At 38.8% G+C, this 22190-nt stretch overlaps 1 protein-coding gene across 1 annotated transcript; it reads left to right on the top strand.

The window, feature by feature from the left end:
• Positions 1 to 2490: 2490 nt before the first annotated feature.
• Positions 2491 to 13648, top strand: LOC101855255 (elongin-B). The gene is made up of 4 exons (XM_005098499.3): positions 2491 to 2784; positions 6506 to 6649; positions 9348 to 9450; positions 10608 to 13648. Exons 1-4 carry the CDS (start codon positions 2782 to 2784, stop codon positions 10721 to 10723), a joined length of 366 nt encoding a protein of 121 aa, XP_005098556.1. The 5' UTR covers positions 2491 to 2781; the 3' UTR covers positions 10724 to 13648.
• Positions 13649 to 22190: the final 8542 nt, after the last annotated feature.

The following is a 22190-nucleotide window of genomic DNA, read 5'->3' as shown; positions in this document are numbered from 1 at the left end:
GGTGGTCGCTTGTTTGACGGTGGAAGTGAAGCATATTTTGTCAAACTGCAACCTAGCTCTTAACAGATACACCTGGAGACACAACGAGGTGTTGAAAGTGCTCACGTGATGGCTCTAGGCCTAAGTCAAGTGTTGTATTGAGTTCATGCATTCACTTCGAAGCAGCCCTTTCTCAACCCTTCGCATGATGCTCTGGGAGTTTGTGACAATAATGAGATGAGTAGTTTTTGGTCTTGTATTTTGAAGCCAGGCAAGCGCTCTTGTTACGGCCTCAATCTCCATTTTCATGCTTGAAGTTGTTCTTTCTGTGGTCCCTGACATGCCATGAACCTTTTTGTTCCCCCTGTACACCACAAAACCCTACCCATTTCTCTCACCCCTCCTGATCGATCCATCCGTAAAGATCACTGGGTTCTCATCTAGCTTTGAATGCTCCTCAATTAACTGTCGTATACAGTCCGTGCCGGCTTTATTAAGCACGTCGGCATAAAGCACGTTTCGGACTCAAGCACGCTAAACGGCTCTTACCAACTTTTTGCAGTATGAATTACTCGCCTTTAAGCACGATAACTTCGGCTTCTGGCACGCTTCATTTACAAGACAGTCAATTCTTTCATGAAGACCCATCGAAGTTCGAACACAGTCTACACCGCAGCAGTGGAGTGTGTTAAGAGAAACACAAAGAATGGAAGTGATGGAGACACACACTCGCACGGGCGGAGAGGAAGGCAGAGAGATGCACACAGCCGCGCTCGTGGACATACGATCTAGCCTAGGACAAAGCTACACACATACAAAAAAATATAAAGAGAGTCGGGGATACAAGAAAGGGAGACTGGCAGCGGTTTCACCTGAGACCCTCGATATCCATTAATCCTGATTATGTATTACACGCGAAGTGGGATGAAGGCAGTTTTATGGATGTGGCGCAGCGGGCAGTGATTGTAGTGATACACACAGGCAGTGTGTAGGCCTAGTGTGCTGTACTGTATCGTGACTGGCCGTCTAAATAAAGAAAAATAAAACAAACAAACAAAAACTATCATGGCGAGTAAAAATGCCAGCGCACACTTGTGCGCGACCACGACTTACTACAAACAAAGAGAATAACTCAGGAACTGTTCTACATGAAAATCTGCGGATTGTCTACTTCGCATTCAAGCACGCTTCGGCATTAAGCACACTTATGCTTTCTCCCGATGACCGTGCTTAAAGCCGGCATGGACTGTATCATTGTCGTTAATGACAGCAGCACATTCCCATCTGTAACGACCCACAGTGATGTGAACGTTGGCCAGGCTTCTGCAGTTGGTTTTTTTTCCTTTTTTTTCTATCTCGACACTGTGCTTATTGAACACATGTTATGGGAACCTCTGGTGTTAAAAAAGTGTCCACTTTTAAAGAGATAAGATTTCTAGTAATGTTTTATATAGGGCCTAACAAGTTTTGCAACCAAAGAGCGTCCTTGGGGAGCTGTGACGCAGGCCATAATTATGCGTATGCAAAATGTGTGTAAGAAGCAGGAAGTGCAGTGACTGAACAATCCCAATTCCGTGTGACGGAGATTTAAAGTATTTTATATAGATTTATGAAGAACAGTTTTTGACTCTATTCTCAGTCATTGTGGAAAAATATGAACACAAACTGCTGTGCAAAGAACAGAAGACATACACGGATGATTCCCCTGTAAAAGAAATGTTTGAGGTTAAGTTGCGCCATGAAATTTTGACCGCGCGCGCACTATCGTGAGATACTTTATCAATTATTTGGCGGATCATCATACAACACGAGTTCAGGTTTTGTTTTCAATCACAATTCAATGATGCCACCTCGAATGAGAAGTTTTATTACTTGTTCTTAATGTCGGAAGCCTTAATAATATTATGGTTTAAGTTTAAGGTAGACCTATCTTTGAATTTTGCCAGGCTCATAATTTTGTGCGACCTGCTGAATATGATGACTCAGTTATACAGTCGGCCTTTTTACAAATCCATGATTATGTACTCGTGCGATACTTTGAGAGAAAAAAATAGCAAACAACAGATTCAATAAGATAATATATTAGGCCTAGACAAGGAGATTAAAAGTAAGTTCTAAACTCAATTGGGCCTAGACTAATAACCATTACTGTTCATTACATTATAATATAATATTTTACTATAGACTACTTTTTTTTTATCCGTCCCATTTGTGAAAAGAGCTAGATCTAGATCAAATTCAGTTTCTTTTCTCGGCCAATGCTAGACAAAACTTTGAAAAAGCTGTTTGAGAACATGCCATTCAAAGCAAAGTTTTAGTTTCAACATATTTGTATTCTTTTCAACTTGTTCATCTGTGTCACGTAAATTGTGCCGTATCATTCCGTGCCGTATGTCCGCGTGAGTGAGTCACAATCACTACTTTTACTTTTGGTCGCAAATCTATACTACCAAATAGGACAAATGTTATGACAACATGGGCTATAAAACTAAATATTTTTCGATTTTCGAAAAGGGAAAAAAAGCAAAATGTTTTAGCTCTTTCATTAAAACCAGTCTGTTTATGTCCACTTTTTACTTTAGGGAGGAGATGTTTGATTATTCTGCTTTAACAATGCATTTTTTGTTTCGAAAAAGACCCCCTCTACAAGAAGCAATGGGGCACAATGTATTTCAATATTAAACGTGCCGAAAATCCTGCCAGAGTCAATAGTCAGCCAGCAGCAGTCTCGTTTTGTCTCGTTGTGCTGCGGTCCATGCGAGGCTTGCTGTTTTAGACGGACAACATAACAAACACAGCAAAATGGTGAGTTGCCATGGTCATTGTCCAAAAGTTATAACATTTTCTTCGTTGTGTTCCTTCTTTCATTTGGACGTCAATGTAATTATACGGTGGCAGTTTTAATGGATCACCGGGTTCATAGAAATTGACACAAGAAAGTATTTAGTTTGAAAGTCTTCCCTTTGTGTGATGAAGTAACCAGTTTTCGACATGGTCAAGATCGAAACTCAAGTGACCCCAAATTATTTGTTCAAAACGGGTCCAAACAAAATCCCGAACCTTTAATGTCCTATGAATCTTAGTTTTGTTTCACAGAAACATAGTTTTTGGTCTTTGTTGATTATAGAGCGAGAAGTTTATGCCGGCTTTTGTTAACTTTATTGGGAGGAATTAATCAGAACTGTGCTCATTTTTCCGGGTAATCATAGGCTTTTATATGGGGCTAAGCTAAGACCACTAAGTAGAGATTCACGCGTCATTGGGAATATTGAAGATGTTTTTCTGGATTTTCGTTTTGTTAGTAGTTTTGAGTTTTCGAACTCTAGATTAGATCTAAATCTAGATTTAGGTCTAGATTCTAGATTAGTAATCCCCAATGCTACCCCCCAACAACTTACCAAGATTAGTAAACTTACTCAGTGACTGAGTCTGCAGTCAGACAGAGTGAGACTGTCTTGGTCTCCTAAATCAAGGCTTACAAGGCAAGGCTTAAATTGACAAGTTCAGAAAGAATTTCGTAATGAGCATGAGCGACCACTATGAAATAGATAACAGTATAGTATAGAGAGGGTTAGGGTGTCAGGCAAGGATTAGGATTTGTTGGGTCTGGGTAGGTTGGGTGGTCGCTTGTTTGACGGTGGAAGTCATTGCCCAAGTGTTATCTTATCTAGTCTGTTCTTACCATAAAATCTAGGCCTCTTTGACAAAAGAGAATCAAATCGACAGTTTTAGAAGGTATGTTTGATCATTCAGATGTCATAGTGGCTCGCAAATTATAGAATGGCTATCCAGCCTCCTATCCTGCTGTGGCCTCACTATTTCACTGGTGTTGCAACAGTTTTAGTTTTGGCTTTGGGATTGCAACAGCAGTTTTCATTTTTTATCAGAAGAATCATTCTTCTTGGCCTGATTTAGGCTTTGGTGTTTTAATTAGCAGGGGGTAGTGTCTACGTTAATGACTTTGTTTATGACTTGATGAATATGATCATGCATGACTGTACATTGATGTATTTGATGTGCGATGTGTCCCATCGTTTATGTTCTTGATTTGAGACTGAATTATGTGCTGATGTTGTCTTGATTGTTGGGTAGGAGTTCAGCAGAGGTCCGACACTTTACCGTGACAAAGTAGCAATGCCCACGGAGAGCATTTTGTTTTGCCGATTTTTGGCCCCCGCTGCGGGGGTGTTTCTCGGGACAAACTAACGCAAAGGTTGTTGTCTTCAACTCGCTCTCACGCCGCTTCTCGTTAATGGATATGAATGAAACTTGGCAGCCAATCAGAAAAGAGGTCAATCTCGTAGTTTGCAGTTTGACAACTTTGTACCCATCCAAGAAGCAGTCGAAAACGTTTGCGAAAGTGGTTGATGTGGTGCGCTTTATAGATTTTTCAGAGCTGTGATTTGTCAAACTGACTGATACCACGTTGTACTTCATTTTTCTTTATATTCCCTTAAAATTTCATGCTTCTGTGTGTAGCGGTTTTGGCGTAATCTTTAAAAATGTGGGAATAACTAAGGGAAAAGCGGCATTGCCATTTACGAATGCTGGGTGAACGACCGGCGGCTGAGAAATTTCCACTGAGTGACGTCATCAGCCATCGGTCGGCTCGGGTGCTACGAACGGGACTCTGCTTGTGTGAACCGGAAAGGGGGGGAAGGATACTTGAAAACTAAACGGGGGCCTTGATAACTTGCATTTGTGTTGCATTTTAGTCACAATATGATAGATGTAGCATTTTTATTGCTTGATTGCATGATTGAAGAATAGAAACAGAAAAGCAAACATCTAAGAAGTGGTATGACATCGTGTTTGCGTTATGAACGCCTACTCCCCCCTCTTGGGAAAGCACACACTTGGACTCGTCCTGTGTGCTCTGTTTGGAAAAGTGAGGCACTAAGATTGTCTTTAAAGAGTGTGGTACTTATTTAGTCCTGTCTGGGAGTCATTCATTGTTATCGTTCTCGCGTGCGTGAGTGCACGCGCGTGCATGTGTGTGTGTGTGTGTGAGAGAGAGAGAGAGAGAGAGAGAGGGAGGGAGGGGGGTAAATATCTGTTACATTTATTGTAGCCTACACATGCGAAATATTCCCAGGACTTGTAGACTATAATTAAAATATTATCTAAACGCATCTTAATCTACCACACAAGAGGACACTGTCCAACAATGGATATACACAGAGACGATCTTATTTTCTATTACAAAGTGTGCATGCTTTTACTAGTAGAGAATTGGATTTAATAAATCCAGCTTTGTACTTAAATTTTTGTGACAAATTGATCCAGTGCATTGCTTAGCAAGGAGGAATCTTTTACGTTGCGAAGTTTCATTCAATTATCATGACTTTGGGAGAAGATATGATTGATAATCTTTCTTGTAAATGTGTAAAGAGTGCCACTTTTATTTACCTGTAAATGTCTTTACAACTCAAAAAGTAGGATAGATATTAAAAATCTGACAGCATGACTAGATTCTGCATTAAAAACAGGACTAGACTGCCAAGTTTCATGTCTCAAAACACACCGAAAACCGCCACGTTTTTACCTCTATAAACGTATTCATAACTCAAAAAGTAGGATAGCTATGAGAAATCTGAAAGCAGGACTAGATTCTGCTCTAGCAAATTTTATGTACTGGGCTGCCAAGTTTGATTTAAATACTCCAAAAAATGAGTGAGATATGACGAATATTGTCTCAAAACTCACCAAAGAAAGTCCCATATTTTGGTTTTTTTTTCATTATATAAAAGTCTATAAAAAATTAATTGATTAAAAAATCCGTAACCTTTTTGTTTCTTGATGGATTTCAAAAATTCAAAAAGTTCCATTCTCTGTGGAGATGCAGCTACAAAATGCACCTATTTGCAAACACTTTCTGACAAAAAAAAGGTTTTCGTGGTCATTGCTAGACAAAGTCCATTGAGCAAACTATTCAAGAGTTAAGGTTATGGTTACGTTTAATAGTGTAGTAGGTCATCACTCTATGTTACACTATGTGTCATCATGGTGTCCTTAAGCCTTATATATGTTTAGTACTTAGAGGTTTTACGGCGCTCGCAACTGCGTAAGGTCATTGAGTGTCCAATGTGTTGTCATTTCATGTGTATGTTACAGATACGCTGATCATCGTCGTGCTGTACCTATTCGTGAATAAAAGGACTATATTTATAGCTAGACGATGAGGAGTCCTTAATTCTTTTTTAGTTTTAGGGTTAGGTGTTGTTGGTCGGCCGGCCCTCTGCGGAACTCCTTCTGATTGTTGTGAGTGGAGTTGGTGTGGGGTTTCAGGTTTCAACTGTTGTTGAGAATTTTGGGCGCTGTGATTGTGTTGATTGGTGGAGGGCAGACCTCGCGGAATGGCAGAATGAAAGCTTGTGCCAAACTCTCGCAAATAAGCAAAAAATCAGGAGACCGGAAGCCAGACACCGTTCGGAGTAATAAAGATCAACACTATTTCTCTGAACTTTCGGAGAAAAAGTCACTTCGTTATAATTTTGCTAATTCTGCGTTTACCTTTCTTCCCCAGGACGTTTTCCTTATGATTCGTCGCAAAAAATGCACAATCTTCACAGATGCCAAAGAGAGCACGCCCATGTCCGATGTGAAGAAAATCATCGATGGAATTTTGAAAGTTGCCCCTGAGAATCAAAGGCTTTTTAAAGAAGACACTGTAAGTTTTTATTGAGACTATGTTTTGCTCCATTTTCTTGTTTTCTGTTCCAGTGTGCAAGGGGATAGAGTTTACTAAGTAAATTGCATTCTCTTTATAATTTGTCATGGTCGTTGTCTGATTTGTAACTAACTGGGAGGTTGATAGTTTGTTATGAGGGTCACCAAATTGGTTTTTTTTTGGTTTTCTTTCTAATTTTTAAAAACCATATTATGTACATGGTCACTTTTAAGGACAAGTGGGCTATCCGAAAAATGTTGTTTTGAGAAAATCGAAGGTTAAGTTTTTGCCCCTTGTTCAGTTTCATTAAAATTAAAATACGAGAAGAGTTTTCTCTATACCCAAACAAATATACACACCAATGAAACCAAACTTCTCCTATAGGTAGGGCAATGCCCACTTTTGGTGTAGGTCAAGATTTCTGGAAACCCCCCGAAATCTGGGTTAGCCCGCTTGTCCTTAAAAACGACCATATATAGCGGACAGTTACAAATAATCCTGAGTACTTTGGGGTGCTCTTGTGTGGTTTGATTAGCAAGGCCAATTGGGCCTTCTGTGCGTCACGAAATTTTGGTTCCCGTTTGCGGTTGTATTTTTGGACCGGGTCGGAATGTTGACTTAACTTTCTCAAACTCGTTCTGCACTATTTCAGGACCAGTGTGAATGAAAGTCGGCAACCTATTGGAAAATAGGGCAAAATAATGATACGTAGATGTTGAAGTTTGTTCGCATATAAATAAACCTATACTATATTTTTGGTGTTGGAAACACTTTTGTATCGGGTATACCGAAAACTATAAGGAGCTTGATGTTCAACATGGAGGTGGTAAGAGATCTATCTTCCCTCTATAATGTCCTCAAATTTGAACGTTCTGTGTCAAGTAGTTGTTTAGAATTTATCATAACTGCACCACTACTACCCTCCCCCTCCCCTGTCTAAAGCCACTTCGCGCTGAGACTGGCCGTTTTCCCCTCACTCCCTCGGCAGATGTATGTGGCCTCCAAATCCCCGCATGATTATTCTGAGCCCGTTCATAGGTCACTTGAAATTGAGCAATGGAGGGCGTGCGCATCCGATTGTTATTCTCTCTGTTCCCCTGTAATATCGAAATGGGGGTATTCCGAGGCGAGCATATCTCGCCTTCGGGTGTCGCGTCTCAACGGGAAAAAGAGTTGTTTTATTTTTTTCCGGCGTTCGTAACTGCATAAGGTCATATGAGTGCGCACGACACATTTAACTTTCTCAGTTGGTAGGAAATTTGGACTTTTGCCTGGATGGCGGGCGAAGTCTACTCTTATCGATTTCAGACCACCAAGGGATCTTTATCGTGCACAGCTTGTACACGGGCCCTTGAGATCTTTCGCCCTTGTCCGAGAAGGCTAGGTGTAGATCTTACCTACCAGAAGATCAGGGGTGTGGCTGAAAGACAGCAGTAAGAAGGAGCCAAGGAGTAGCAGTAGAAAGGCTGCAGAAAGAGTCAGGAGCCCCCCCCCCCCTCCCCCCCGGGGGGGGGGGGCAAAGGAGGTGAAGGGGTAGGGGCAGAAAGAGGAGACGAAAGCAGACGACAGAACATTGTTAGAGAGCAGGAGATGAAAGGAGACTTTTAGAGAAGAAAATTTTTCGGTCGCTACTCGGATTCGAACCCGGGACCTTTGAATGAGAGGCCAACACCTTATTATTAACCTCTAAGCCACGAGAGCCCCCCAAAAAGGTTTTTAATTGTTCGGTATGCTAGATTGAATTGAATTATATTTTACGGGAGACATGGTCTAAAGTCATCAAAGAAAGCTTTGCCCTTATGTAGTCACCCTGCCACCATATTCTTAAAGATCCCATGTTGTGATATGATGCTATAAATAAAATGGTCTCATCCCGACACCCCTTTCTTGCAAAATCGTAATATGAACACAAAATTTTCATTTATAACAAAATAACTACGAAATGGTGAATAAATTTGACTGCAGAAAAGTTTTCTTCTCCCAAAAACACATCAGGTCGCCAAGTTTCTTTCTAACGCTCCAATTAATTACTGAGATGTCGTCAATTTTCTTACACAATCTGCTGTTACATGGTCCACTTTTTAGGAGTATTTCCTATGTGTGGGTCGTCCATATTTTGCTGACCTTTACGACCCCCTAACTTTTTAAATTTATGAACCGATTCTTAAAATGCAAAAGCCATACTTCTTAGAATTGAAAACTCTTTCTATAGTCTTACAGGTACCAATTACAAAAGGGCTAAAGCGAAAAATTCATTTTTCATTGGCATTGCTAGTTTGATCCTTCATTCATGCTATCACCAACATATGCAGCATGGTGAAATCAGGCGCTCATAAAAATAATGACATTGAAGAAACTGACATTTTTATGCCAGTTTGGCTATTTTTTGGAATTTCTGGTTTTTTTTTATGGCTTAACACCATTGTTGTCAAATGAAAAAAACTTTTCTGGGTGGATTTTACTGAAAAATGTATAATATTAAAGGTATAAATAATGTAAGTTTCCAGTCTATGCAAGATGGAAGGGTATTTTTTTTCATGAAAAACAAGAAGCTTTAATTTTTAAGTTTTTTATACCAATAACTCCAAAATGTCGCAAAAATGATGAGCGCCTGATTCCACCGTGTCTTGAAAAATATGTGTTTCTGTTTTAAGAAAATATGTGTCTGTATAAGAAATCCAAGCGTGTAAATTCACAGCCCATGTCAGACGACCACAAGACGCTGGCAGACTACGGCTACACCAGCACCGTGGCCAGAGCTCAGGCACCCGCCACCATCGGCCTTGTTTTTCGCCAGGACGGTCAGTTGCTGTTGGCTATCTGGGGGGGATGTCTGTTTGAGTACGGTTATGCAGCGCTCGCAATTGCGTAAACGGTCATATGAGCGCCAAGGGGTAGATGTCAGCAGAGAAGTCCAAACGGAAATCGGACTTACTCTGCTCACCTCTCTAGCCTCAGCAACACAAATTTTTGTCTCTGAGGGGGTGCAGACCTGCCAAATAATGTGATAAAATGGGAGCTCTTCATGTTTGTCATTAATTTCTATTTATTTATTAGTTTTGTCATTAATTTCTATTGATTTATTAGTTTTGTCATTAATTTCTATTGATTTATTTGTTTTCTTCTTACTGAACAGAAGAACGCTGATTGGATTTGCGCAAAATCGGAAACTTTTTAAAACCATTTCAATTGGCTGTAGTGGTCTAATAATTGTGAATAACATGAAAATATACAGGTTTATTTGCAATAATTTTGTTAGTTCACGTAAGTGATGCAAAAGTACACACATTGTTATCTGTGTGGATTTGCAATACGCCTATTTATTTGCCGGTTTCGTAATGTAATCTGAATCAACTGGGTTGTTGGAGACTCCAACTCACCCCCCTCCCCACAAACTCTGATTTTAGGGAGGATTGAGGCAAACTATTAATTTAGGCCGTGGGGTTGTTGGCAGGTAAGCGGATGGTGGGCTTCAGCTCTCATCCTATTTAATTTGTCTTATGATTTTAAAAGAGAGGTCAGTTGGAGCCGTTAAGCGCTTTGCTGTCGCATGCAGGAGACCCCAAGTTTGGTCATAAGGCTGTACCCGTGTCTCTTTCTGTTGCTTTTCTATCTTGAAACACGTAAGACTGTCAAAAAATGTGGGTTTAGAGTTATTGTTATACGCAGAAAAAACTTTGGTTTAGTGTTATCTTTTATTGTTATATATAGAAAAACCTAGGTTTAGTACTAAACTATTGTCTTGTGTAGAAAAATGTTGGGTTAGTGTTATTACTGTTATTGTCACATAGAAAATCCTGGGTTTGGTCTTATTGCTTTGTGTAGAAAAACTTTGGTTTCATGTTATGGACTAATTCGACTTCTAATGAAGAAAAACGTGTACGTTTGAAGTTTGAGATTTAATATGAAGATGTTGGTTTGATGTTGATTTGATGCGCGCCGTTGTGTCTGTCGGCAGATGGCGAGTGGGAGAGTCTGGACATCCATCCCCTGTCCAGCCCACCGGAGCTGCCAGACGTGATGAAACCACAGGATGCCAATCAGGCACACCAGCAGGAGGCCAACGCCGTGTAAGAATTCTCTGGCTGACTTTCTGTCAGCGCTCTGCATCTGCCCGTCGTCACCACCACCACCACCACCACCACCACCGTTGCTGACTTGCAAGAACACCGAACACCGTAGGACACTTTGTCGCAGGACTGAATATAACAGACAGGGGGAAATGATTTTTTTAAAGATATATCAGAAAAACTTTTTGATTGTGCCATTATTTGATTTTTTTTTTTTTTTCTTCTTTTTTCTAGAGCGTTTGAATGAAAGTGTAGATGTGTTTGCTGTCTGATATTTAAGATCTCGGTGCATGGAGGTTGTTGCTAAGTTAGTGAGATGCGAGCAGTGATCTCATGGCAATTTCGAGCTGTCTCTGTGGTTTTTTCACGCTTAGTAGGAGCTTGGTTTTTTTTCTTTCCCTCGCGGGGCGTTTCACTTTGATGTGGCTTCAAACTCCAGTTGTTGCAACACGCTCCCCCTGTCTGTGAATCACTTTTCTTCGGTTTTTAAAATTATGAATTGAGATTTTTGAATATGGTGACGAGAACATCTATCTGATGGCGTGCATGAACAGATCTATAAATATATATATCCTATAGGCTAGGGTTACCTCGCGTCATTCGTTGTCAGGCTGAGTCGGGGTCTATTGTGTACCCTGGCATTTTCCACCACACGCTCCTCTTTTCTTTCTTTTTTTTTTTTTCGTCTGTACACATGTGAAGCATATCTTAGAAAAAAACCCAACCGCAACAAAACTTTTGTTTATTATTATAAAAAATTTTCTCCCCCCTCCCCCCCCTTATTCTGTCTTTGCTACTCTGCTGTTAGTTGACTATTAATCATGTTAGTTCACTATTAATCATTTTCAGAAAATGCTTGATGGTTAGGGCAGGTTCATACAATAATCACTCACAACAACATAGTTTTTGTTCCTTTCTGTTACCTTTGATGTATCTGAGATTTCTGAGGGGGGGGTTAGGTACTGTGTCTACGAGATAATTGTTTTAATTCTCAGAGGTGCCGAATTTCCGGATAAATCCAGAAACCCGAATACCTGAAATTGTCCGGAATTTGCCGGGGGGCTTCGGGATGATTGTCGAAGAGTTGTTACTTCCACACTTTGTATAAACACATATAGTCTTGTACAAGTTGTAGTAGACAGAGGGATCTGTGAATTTTGAGTCCCTTTCACGTTTCCACGGTGTCTGGAAAGTTAAGACCTTATTTATTTTTTTTCCTTAGCCTGTAGGGACCTCAGATTTCATTCAGGCCTTTTGCGTGTTTATTTTGTTGTTGTAAGTGTTGTGGAGTGGAAGGGGACTGATTTTTCTAAAATTATGTTTTTTAAAAGCAAATTTCTAAATAAATATTATATTTTGATGTGTGTGTGTGTATGTTTAGTCTTGTCAGGGTAATAAGTCTACTTGTGTTTAGCTCAATGTGATAGCGTGTTGTTGGAAGTGTGTAATAGATCTGTCTATCTACCTACCTACCTTCCTTCCTATCATCATCTCATCAAGTGTCTGTGTGCCGCCCCCCCACCCCCCACCCCTTTATGTGTTGCTGTTTGGATGGAGGGCCTGCTTAGATTGGCTGATCTTTCACACTACTGAGGGTTTTGCGCTTAACTTTCTTGACTGACAGGTTTTTGTATGGGGTGGGGTGGGGTCGGGTTTGGTAATTTGTACCCAATTGCTACTGTTCTTGAGATGGAGCACCGTGTGTTGTTTTTTTTTTTCTTTTTTACATCTGTATTTGTCCATTTCGGGTCAGCTGTGTTGTTGTATATTTCACAATGTAGTATTTTTTTTTAATCTTCTAAGGAAGATTGGTCTGCACCCATTTTTTAAATTAATTTTTTTTGTTCTGGTATTTTCAGCTAAATTGGTCCTCGGGGCTATCTGTTTATTTGTGTTTCTGAGTAGGTGTATGTGGAGTTGTGCCGTGGACATAACTCACGGGGGTCGGTCCGTAAGTAGTTTCTGCGATATTTCTCACCAGAATAAATCATGTAAGCAAAGCTCTTTTTTAAAAAATCTTTCCTTACAATAAAGGCGCTTCGTGACTCCCGACTTTTATGTGACACGTCTAAATATAGCCCGGTGGTGCAACTTGTAACACATTAGTCTTCGGCACTTATATGACCTTATGTGTTGCAAGTGCCATAAAACTTCCTAAAATTTTAAAAACCTATCTGGTTACATTTATTTTCAATATGATAAATATGATATAAATTTCCAAAGTGGGAACGATTTTTTCATGGGTATCCCCCCCCCCACCCCACCCCACCCCGTAGCTGGTTGTTGTCCCTGGCCACATTGTAAATCCTCCCGAATCAAAAAATGCTGAGGGAAATATGATTCATATTTTGCATTTTTTTTATAGTCCTTTAAATGTTTTTTTTTTTTTTTTTTCCCCCTTCCATGTCATTTGGTGTGTTAGTAAGCAGGTTGTGTGGGGGGCCCTCTCGTTTTGTTTTAGAAAGTTTTTTTGTTTTTTTTTCGTTCTTCTTTTGGATGTGTCATTGTCTTGTTAGTTGGGTTTTTTTTTTTTTCTTTTTCGTTTTTTTTTTCTCTTATTAATCTTTGTGTGTGCATATATTTATGTATGGCTGTGTGTGTGTGTGTGTGTGAAAGAGTCGTTCGAACGAGGAGGGTGGGTTGCTATATTTAAAATCAGCAATGGTCTTTTCTGAGAAAAGTTGGTGAGATGGCTCCTCTTGGCTTTGCTGTCTTTGAGTCCCCCCCTTCCCACTGTAACGTACGTGTGTGTACGTGTGTGTGTGTGTGTCTGAGACTGCTTTATGTGAGTGTTGTGTCATTAAGCATAAATAGTTGTTTAGTGTGTGTGTGTGTGCGTGCAGAGAGAGGGTGAGTGTGGGTGAGTGAATGAGATTTATTTTTTCCTGTCCTTTGTTGAAGTAATAAATGAAAGAATGATTTAACAATATCTGCACTTTGGTACTTTTTTTTTTTCGTTGTGTGTTTTTTATGACTAGATTTCATTTGTGTTGTGTATGTCGTAATGGAGTTTTTCTTTTCTCCTTCTCACTTCATCTAAAGGGGTGGGTGGTTGGCGGGTGCAAACATTTCTTCATCAATGTCCCTTCCGTGGGTGGTTGGCGGGTGCTCTGGTGTGGTTTGCTCCTTCTTTCCTATCAAACATCTATCGTCCTTATTCCTTATCTCCCCCTTCTTCTTGTTTATATTTGTTACTCTCTTGTAACACCTCTTATCTTCTGGCGCTCATATGACCTTATGCAGTTGCGAGCGAGGTAGAACCTTTACTAAAACTACTAATGTCCCTTCCTGAGTGCCCAGAGAGCATAGCTGAGTTCGTTCTTCCTTCATGGAAGCAAGCTCGGATTTTTCTTTACGTTGTTGAGCTTTTTCACTGAAAAGAGGCAATCTATTCGGGTGAAAGATGGAGGTCCATGGGGATGTGCTGGATGAAACCCTTTCTGAAAAGGTCTGCTTGTCTTTTCCAATTTTTTTGATGTTTCTCACAGAGCTATCATCTCTTTTCCTGACTGGCTAAAATAATTCCTATTTTTATTTATTGACTTAGAAGAAATTCAATGTTTGTACATTTTTGTGGGGCATGGCGTTGAAATCAGGCACTCGTCAAAGTAAGGAAACTGATGACGCCGGGATTTTTCCCTCTGGTTAGCCAATTGATTTGGCTGAAGAATAAATTTTTTTATTGAAAATCGATATAATATACCTTTATTGCTCTATAAAAGAAATCAAATGAGGTAGAGCTTGATGAAGCCCTCGTGGGACGCTCACTGTGAACAACAATCAGGAAACGACAAATGCAGTTTTTGGGACACCTGAATAGACATAAGGGTCTTGAACATCTAGCTCTCACTGGCAAAATTGAAGGCAAACGGGGCAGGGGTAGGCCCAGAGCAACATACTTAGGGAACCTAAACGAATGGGTATCACTATCAGTATCAGGGATACGTAGCTTTTTAAAGAGCATTCGAGCAAAGGAATGAATGGAGGACCATGATCACCGATGTCTGTCGCAGATCTGGTGCTGGATGATGATTGCCCTTATCTCTGAGCAAATGTGAAGTGTGCTGACAAAATGAGTTACTTCTCGCAATCCACAAATGGAGATATTGGCCAAAAAAACCAATCAACACTAGGGCCAAATTTGTAGAATTTCTATTGATGCCATATTATTCTTTAAGTGTAACATGACTGTTATTATTTCATACTTATGTATTTTTCAAAACTTATAGCGTGATGTATCTATTTCCATATGGCTCAAATCCAAGAAGTAACTCGTTTTGTCAGCACGTTTCACAAATGCGTCTTATGTGGTACCTGTCACCAGGCACACACACAAATCGTCCCTATCTGTCCCCGTGGTATTATGCACCCCGCATAATTTAACAAAATTTGATCATTTTTTGCATAATTTCTGATTATTTTCAATTATCCTTCTTTGTTCAAATTAACAGAGTCGCATAATTTCACATTTTTGGGATCAGTTTGCATAATTTCAAAATTTTTCTTGCATAAAACAAGGGGGACAGCCTTATCTCCCCTTCTCATCATTGTATGTTACTCTCTAGTAACACCTCATATCTCCCACAGTTAAATGACCTATTTGTGTTACAAGTGGGGTAAAATTCTTGTTAAAACTAAACTATCCAAAAACCATTATGGTACATGTAACACATTAATAACTAATGACATGGGTGGTTGGCGGGTGCTCTGGTGTGGTTTGCTTCTTCCTTTATATCAAACATTTATCATCCTGATCTCTCCTGCTTCTTTTTTGTGTTTGTTACTTTCTTGTAACACCTCTAATATTCAGCACTTAGATCTATTCCTTACTGTGTTGCAAGTTCCGTAAAACGCTTACTAAAACTAAACTCTCCTCCTCCTTTTTGTGTTCGTTACTCTCTTGTAACACACCTAATCTTCGGCACTTATAGTAGTTATATGACCTTATTGTGTTGTAAGTGCCGTAAAACGCTTAGTCTGACTAAAACTAAAAAAAACACTACACATGGCACATTTTCCCTCAGTTGTTCACTCTCATTTATAACAGAACGTTCTCCTTCACTTTTCCAGTAAGTTAGTTTAGTTTTAAAAAGAGTTTTACGGCACTTACAACACAATAAGGTCACATAAGTGCCGAAGAAAAGAGGTGTTACAAGAGAGTAACCAACGCTAAAAAGGAGGAGAAGAAGGCCAATAGATGTTTGATAGGAGAGAAGGAACAAACCACCACACCATAGCACCCGCCAACCACCCACTTCCAGTAGTTGGACGTTGCTTCTCAGCAATTATCTCAGACCTGCTCTCTTACTGAAAATAAAACAAAACAAAACAAAAACAACCTGTGCCTCCTGCTATTTTGTAGGCCTGATACTGAGTTGCTTTACTTCTGATCCCAAGTCAGGTGTCTTGGTTTTGTTTCCATTTTCTATGTGTATGGAAATGAGTTAGAAAATAATGAGGAATATTTGGGATAGGCCAGAATATAATAATATTGGAGATGGGCTAAAAAGTACTTTCAAATTTGGAGGATCAGCTAGAAAATTCTGGAAATGATCTAAAAATGAGGAAAACTGGGGGTGAGCTAGAAAATACCGGGGATGTGCTCGCTAGATAATATTAGGGTTGAAAGAGAAATACTGGAGATGACCTACACAATAATGGGGATTTAGTTAGATAATACAGGGGATCAGCTAGAAAATACTTGGAATCAGCTAGAAATTATTATGGCTGAGAAAAAAAATGAATATGAGATAGAAAAGTCTGTGGAATATTGGGGATGAGCTAGAAAATATTAGTATTAGGGATGTTCTACCAAATATTGGGGATGTGATTTGAAAAAATATATTGGGGATGAGCTAGAAGATATTAAAATTTAGGATCTAAAAATATTGGGAATGAGATTTTTTAAAAATATTGTGGACAAGTTAGAAAATATTGTCGATGAGATAAAAAAAAATATTGGGGATGAGTGGATGAGATAGAAAATATTGGGGATGTGATAAAATATATTGGGGATGAGTTTGAAAATGATAGGAATGAACTAGAACATATTAGGGATGAGCTAGAAATTGTTTGGGAGGAAATAAAAAACATGGAGTCTGAGTTAGAAAATGTTGGGGACGAGATAAAAAAATGTGGGGACCATTGGAATTTTCAAAAATAGTGGGGATGAGTTCGAAAATACTGTAGTTAAGCTAGAAAATAGTGAGGATGAGCTAGAAAATAATGGGGATTAGACAGAAAATACTGAGGATGATCTAGAAAATATTAGGGTATGAGCTAGAAAATATAGTCATTGCATTGAGAAAAAAAAATTGTGATGAGATAGAAAAGTCTGGGGGAATATTGTGGATGAGATAGAAAATATTGGGGATGTGATGTTGTTGTTGTTATCGATCCAGCAACATCTGGGCTCTCGCCCTTCTGTCCAATGCCATGTAGTGATAAGTGCAGGTTTGCTGTAATGTTCCGTAGAGTGTGTTGTCGAAGTTAGGTCTCGGAGGGAGAAGGGTAGCTCTGATGTCATTTAGGGCTGTACAGTGGAAAAGGTGATGTTCCACTGTCTCATATGCATAGTCACACAAAGGACACATTGGGGGAAGTTCTGGTTTTATTCTGTTCAAGTGAAAGTTGAGCTGTATATGTTCTGTTCGTAGGCGGAAGATCGTGGTCTGTTTCTTTCTCTGAAGGTGGTTGATATTGTCATTTCGTTTTGTTGTAGTCATATGTTTGAAAACTGCTCTGCCTGTCTTTCCCAAGGCCCATCTGTTCATCCAATCTTGTTTGCTGTTGCTTTTAATTATTTGTTTTGCAGTGTGGTATGAAGTTGGAATGTTGGGTTGTTCCTGTCTAGATCCCCTTTTGGCGAGTGTGTCTGCTCTGTCATTTCCAGGTATGTCTGAGTGTCCGGGAATCCACTGCATCACCAGGTTGACGCCACAGAATGTTTTCAGATGATGGGAGCCAAACAGCATATGTGTCAAGTCTTCGTTTAAATGGTGATCATTTTCTATTGCTTGCAAGACTGATAGTGAGTCAATGAAGATCACTATACTCTGGGTTTTGTTTGGATGAGTGTCAAAAACTGTGCGGAGATGGTATAGTGCTGTTTCAATTGCTATCATTTCTGCGTCGTAGTTGTTGCATTTCTCTCCACAGGCTGCAGAGATCTCATTGGAACTTCCATCTGGGTACTGTATTAGTATTCCATATCCGGCTTTGGTTGTGCCTTTGAATGCTGAGCCGTCTGTATTTGGGGATGTGATGGAATATATTGGAGATGATGGTAATGAACTATAAAATATTAAGGATGAGCTAGAAAATATTTGGGATGAAGTGAAAAACATTGGACCTGAGCTAAAAAAATGTTGGGGACAAGATAAAAAAGTGTGAATTTTCAAAAATAGTGGGGATAAGTCAGAAAACATTGGGGATGAGCTTGACAATATTGTGGTTAATCTAGAATATAGTGGGGATGAGCTAGAAAATACTGGGGATTAGACAGAAAATACTGGGGATTAGACAGAAAATACTGGGGATTAGACAGAAAATACTGGGGATGATCTAAAAAATATTAGGGTTGAGCTAGAAAATACTGGGGATTAGACAGAAAATACTGGGGATGATCTAAAAAATATTAGAGTTGAGCTAGAAAATACTGGGGATGAGCTAAAACTTATTGGAGAATGCTAAAAAATACCGTGGGCGAGCTAGAAAAATATTGTCCATGAGATTTTAAAATTAATTTTTTTTTAAAGAATTGGTGATCAGATAGTAAAATCTGGGGAATATTGGAGGTGGGTTAGGAATTAATATTGAGGTCGAACTACAAAATATTGGGGGTGGGTGAGGAATTAATATTGAGGATGAGCTACAAAATAATAATATATTGGGGATGAGGTAAAAACAAAAAATGGGGATGATGTCAAAGATATTGGTGACAAGCTAGAAAATGTTGATAATGAAGTAAAACATACTAGTAGGGATGAGCTACAAAATATTTGGGATGAAATTAAAAATATTGGAGTATTTTGGAGCTGAGCTAGAAAATGTTGGGGACGAGAGAGAAAAGTATAAGGACCATTCGAATTTTCAAAAATTGTTGGGATAAGCTTGAAAATAAAGGGGATGGGCAATAAAATACTTTGGTAGATAGAAAACAGTGGGGATGAGCTAAAAATGCTGGGGATTAGATTTAAAAGACTGGGGATGATCTAGAAAATATTGGAGATGAGCTAGAACATACTGGGAACCAGCTAGAAAATACTGTCGATGAGGTTAAAAAAAACCCGACTGGGGATGAGATAAAAACAAGTCTTGGGAATGGGATAGAACATATTGGGGATGTGATAAAACATATTAGGGATAAGCTAGAACAGATGGGAATAAACTAGAAAATATTAGGGATCTGCTAGAAAATACTTCGGATGAAATGAAAAACATTGGAGCTGAGCTAGAAAATGTTTGAGGCAAGATAGAAAAGTGTGAGGACGACTGGAATTTTTGAAAATAGTGGGGATAAGCTAGAAGACATTGGGGTTGAGCTCGAAAATACTGTGGTTGGGCAACAAAATGATGGGGTTGAGCTAAAAAATACAGGGTATTAGATAGAAAATGCTGGGGATGATCTAGAAAATATAAGGATTGAGCTAGAAGATACTGGGGATGAGCTATAAAATATTGGAGACGAGCTATAAAATATTGTGGATGAGATAAAAAAAATATAGGGCACGAGATAGAAAAGTCTTGGGAATATTGAGGATGATATATATTATATATATATATATATATAATTATTATGGATATGATAAAAATATTGGGGATTAGCTAGAAAATATTTGAGATGAGGTGAAGAATATTAATTTTTAGTGAGGAGCTAGAAAATATTAGGGATGGGCTAGAAAATACTGGGGATGAGATAGAGAATACTGGGTATGAGCTAGAACATTTTACAGATGAGTTAAAAAATGCTGGGGATGAGCTAGAAATTGTTACGGATGAGCTAGAAAATATTACTATTACGAATGAACTAAAAAGTACTGGGGGTGGGCCATAAAATATTACGGATAAGCTAGAAAATCATAGGGATGGGCCAGAACATACAGGGGATGAGCTAGAAAATATTACCGATGAGCAAAAAAACAAACAAAAAACACTGGGGAACCATAGAGACGGACCTAGAAATTTCAGGGGATGAACCTAGAAATTATTGGGGACGAGCCCCCAAAATGTTGGGAATATTGGGGATTAGCTGTAAAATACTGGGGATAAGCTAAAAATACTGGGTGAGAGCTAGAAAATATGACAGATACTTTACAAAATAAAAGGGATGAGCTAGAACATGTTGGGGATGAGCTAGAAAATATTGAGGATGAGCTAGGAAATATTACGGATAAGCTAGAAAATACTTTTAAAAAATTAGAGATGATATAGAAAATAATGGGGTCGGTGAGCTAGAATATTAACATTCTGGGGATGAGCTAGAAAATAGTGAGGATGAACTAGAAAATAGTGGGGATGAGGGAAAAAAATTGCGGATAAGCAAGGAAATTTTTGGGATGAACTAGTAAATAGTAGAGATGGGCTAAAGAATTTGGGATGAGATGAACAATATTTGGAATGAGCTAGAAAATGTTGGGGACGAGATATAAAAGTCTGAGGACCATTGGGATTTTCAAAAATAATGGGGATGAACTAGAAAATACTGTGGTTGAGCTAGAAAATAGTGGGGATGAGCTAGAAAAATAATAAATTAAGGTTGAGTCATAAAATACAAGGGGATAAGCTAAGGAAAGATACTGGGGATGATCTAAAAAACGGTGGGGATGGTCTAGAAAATGCTGGGGAGGAGCTAGAAAATATAAGGGTTGAGCTAGAAAATAATGAGGATTAATTAGGATAAGCAAGAATGTATTGGAGATGGGCTAAAAAGTATTGGCAAATTTTGGGGATCAGCTAGAAAATACTGGAAATGATTTAGAAATGAGGAAAACTGGAGAAGAGCTAGAAAATACTGTGGTGGAAGCTAGAAAATGTAGGGGTTGGGTTAGAAAATACTGGGGGTGAGCTAGATAATATTAGCGTTGAGCTAAAAAATACTGGAGATGACTTTAAAAAATGGGGATTGAGTTCGATAATACTGGGGATGAGCTAGAAAATTAGTGATAAGATAGAAAATACTTGGAATCAGCTAGAAGTTATTGTGGATGAGAAAAAAATTGGGAAGAGATGGAAAAAATTACGGAAAATTGGGGATGAGCTAGAAAATATTAGGGATGGGCTACAAAATATTGGAGATGTAATACAAAAAAAATATTGGGGATGAGCTAGAAAATATTAAGCATTGACAATTGTTGGAAATGAGATTTTTAAAAATATTGAGGGCAAACTAGAAAATATTGTTGATGAGATAAAACAAATATTGCTAATGAGATAGAAACGTGTGGGAATTATTGGGGATGAGATAGAACATATTGGGGATGTGATTTTTTAAAATTGGGATTAGTGGAAAATGATGGGAATAATATGAGCTAGAAAATATTTGTGAGGAAATGAAAAACTTTGGAGCTAAGCTAGAAAATGTTGGGGACGAGATGGTAGAGTGTGAGGACCATTGAAATATAACAAAAAAGTGGGAGTAAGATAGAAAACATTGGGGATGAGTTCGAAAATACTGTAGTTGAGCTAGAAAATAGCGGGGATGAGCTAGAAAATACCGTGGTTGAGCTAGAAAATAGTGGGGATGAGCTAGAAAATAGTGGGGATTACATAAAAAATACTGGGGATGATCTAGAAAATATTAGAGTTGAGTTAGAAAATACTGGGGATGAGCTAGAAATTATTGAAGATGACCTAGAAAATACAAGGGACGAGCTCGAAAATATTGTCGATCAGATTAAAAAAATATTGGTGATGAGATAGAAAAGTCTGGAGAATATTGTAGAGAAGATAGAAAATATTGGGAAGGTGATAAAAAAATGTTGGGGATGAGATAAAACAGTATTGAGGATGTGATTAAAAAAATCAGGAATGAAGTAGAAAAAGGTGAGAATGAATTAGAAAATGTTAGGGAATAGCTAGAAAATATTTGGGGTGAAAGGAAAAACATCGGAGCTGAGCTAGAAAATGTTGGGGACGAGATAGAAAAGTGTAAGGACCATTGGAATTTAAAAAGAAAATGGGGATAAGCTAGAAAACATTGGGAACAGCTCGAAAATATTGTGGTTAAGCTAGAAAATAGTGGGGAGGAGGACGAAAATACTGGGGTTCAGATAGAAAATACTGGGGATGATCTAGAACATATTAGGGTTGAGCTAGAAAATGCTGAGAATGAGTTAGAAAATATTGGAGATGAGCTAGAAAATAATGTCGATGAGATTTTTAAAAATATTGGTGAAGCATTAGAAAAGTCTGGGGAATATTGAGCATAAATTAAGTTAGGAATTAATATAGACCATGACATAGAAAATATT

Source organism: Aplysia californica, unplaced genomic scaffold, assembly GCF_000002075.1.
Source record: "Aplysia californica isolate F4 #8 unplaced genomic scaffold, AplCal3.0 scaffold00185, whole genome shotgun sequence".
Taxonomy (NCBI): Eukaryota; Metazoa; Mollusca; class Gastropoda; order Aplysiida; family Aplysiidae; genus Aplysia; species Aplysia californica.
Note: the sequence above shows the minus strand (reverse complement) of the source record. Positions and strands in the feature narration are given on the sequence as shown.

What these genes read in the sequence shown, in the direction of transcription:
- LOC101855255 (XM_005098499.3), top strand. An exon ending in GGCTTTTTAAAGAAGACACT is followed by an intron (nt 6,650 to 9,347) that starts GTAAGTTTTTAT and finishes GTAAATTCACAG; the next exon opens with CCCATGTCAGACGACCACAA. An exon ending in CCTTGTTTTTCGCCAGGACG is followed by an intron (nt 9,451 to 10,607) that starts GTCAGTTGCTGT and finishes GTCTGTCGGCAG; the next exon opens with ATGGCGAGTGGGAGAGTCTG.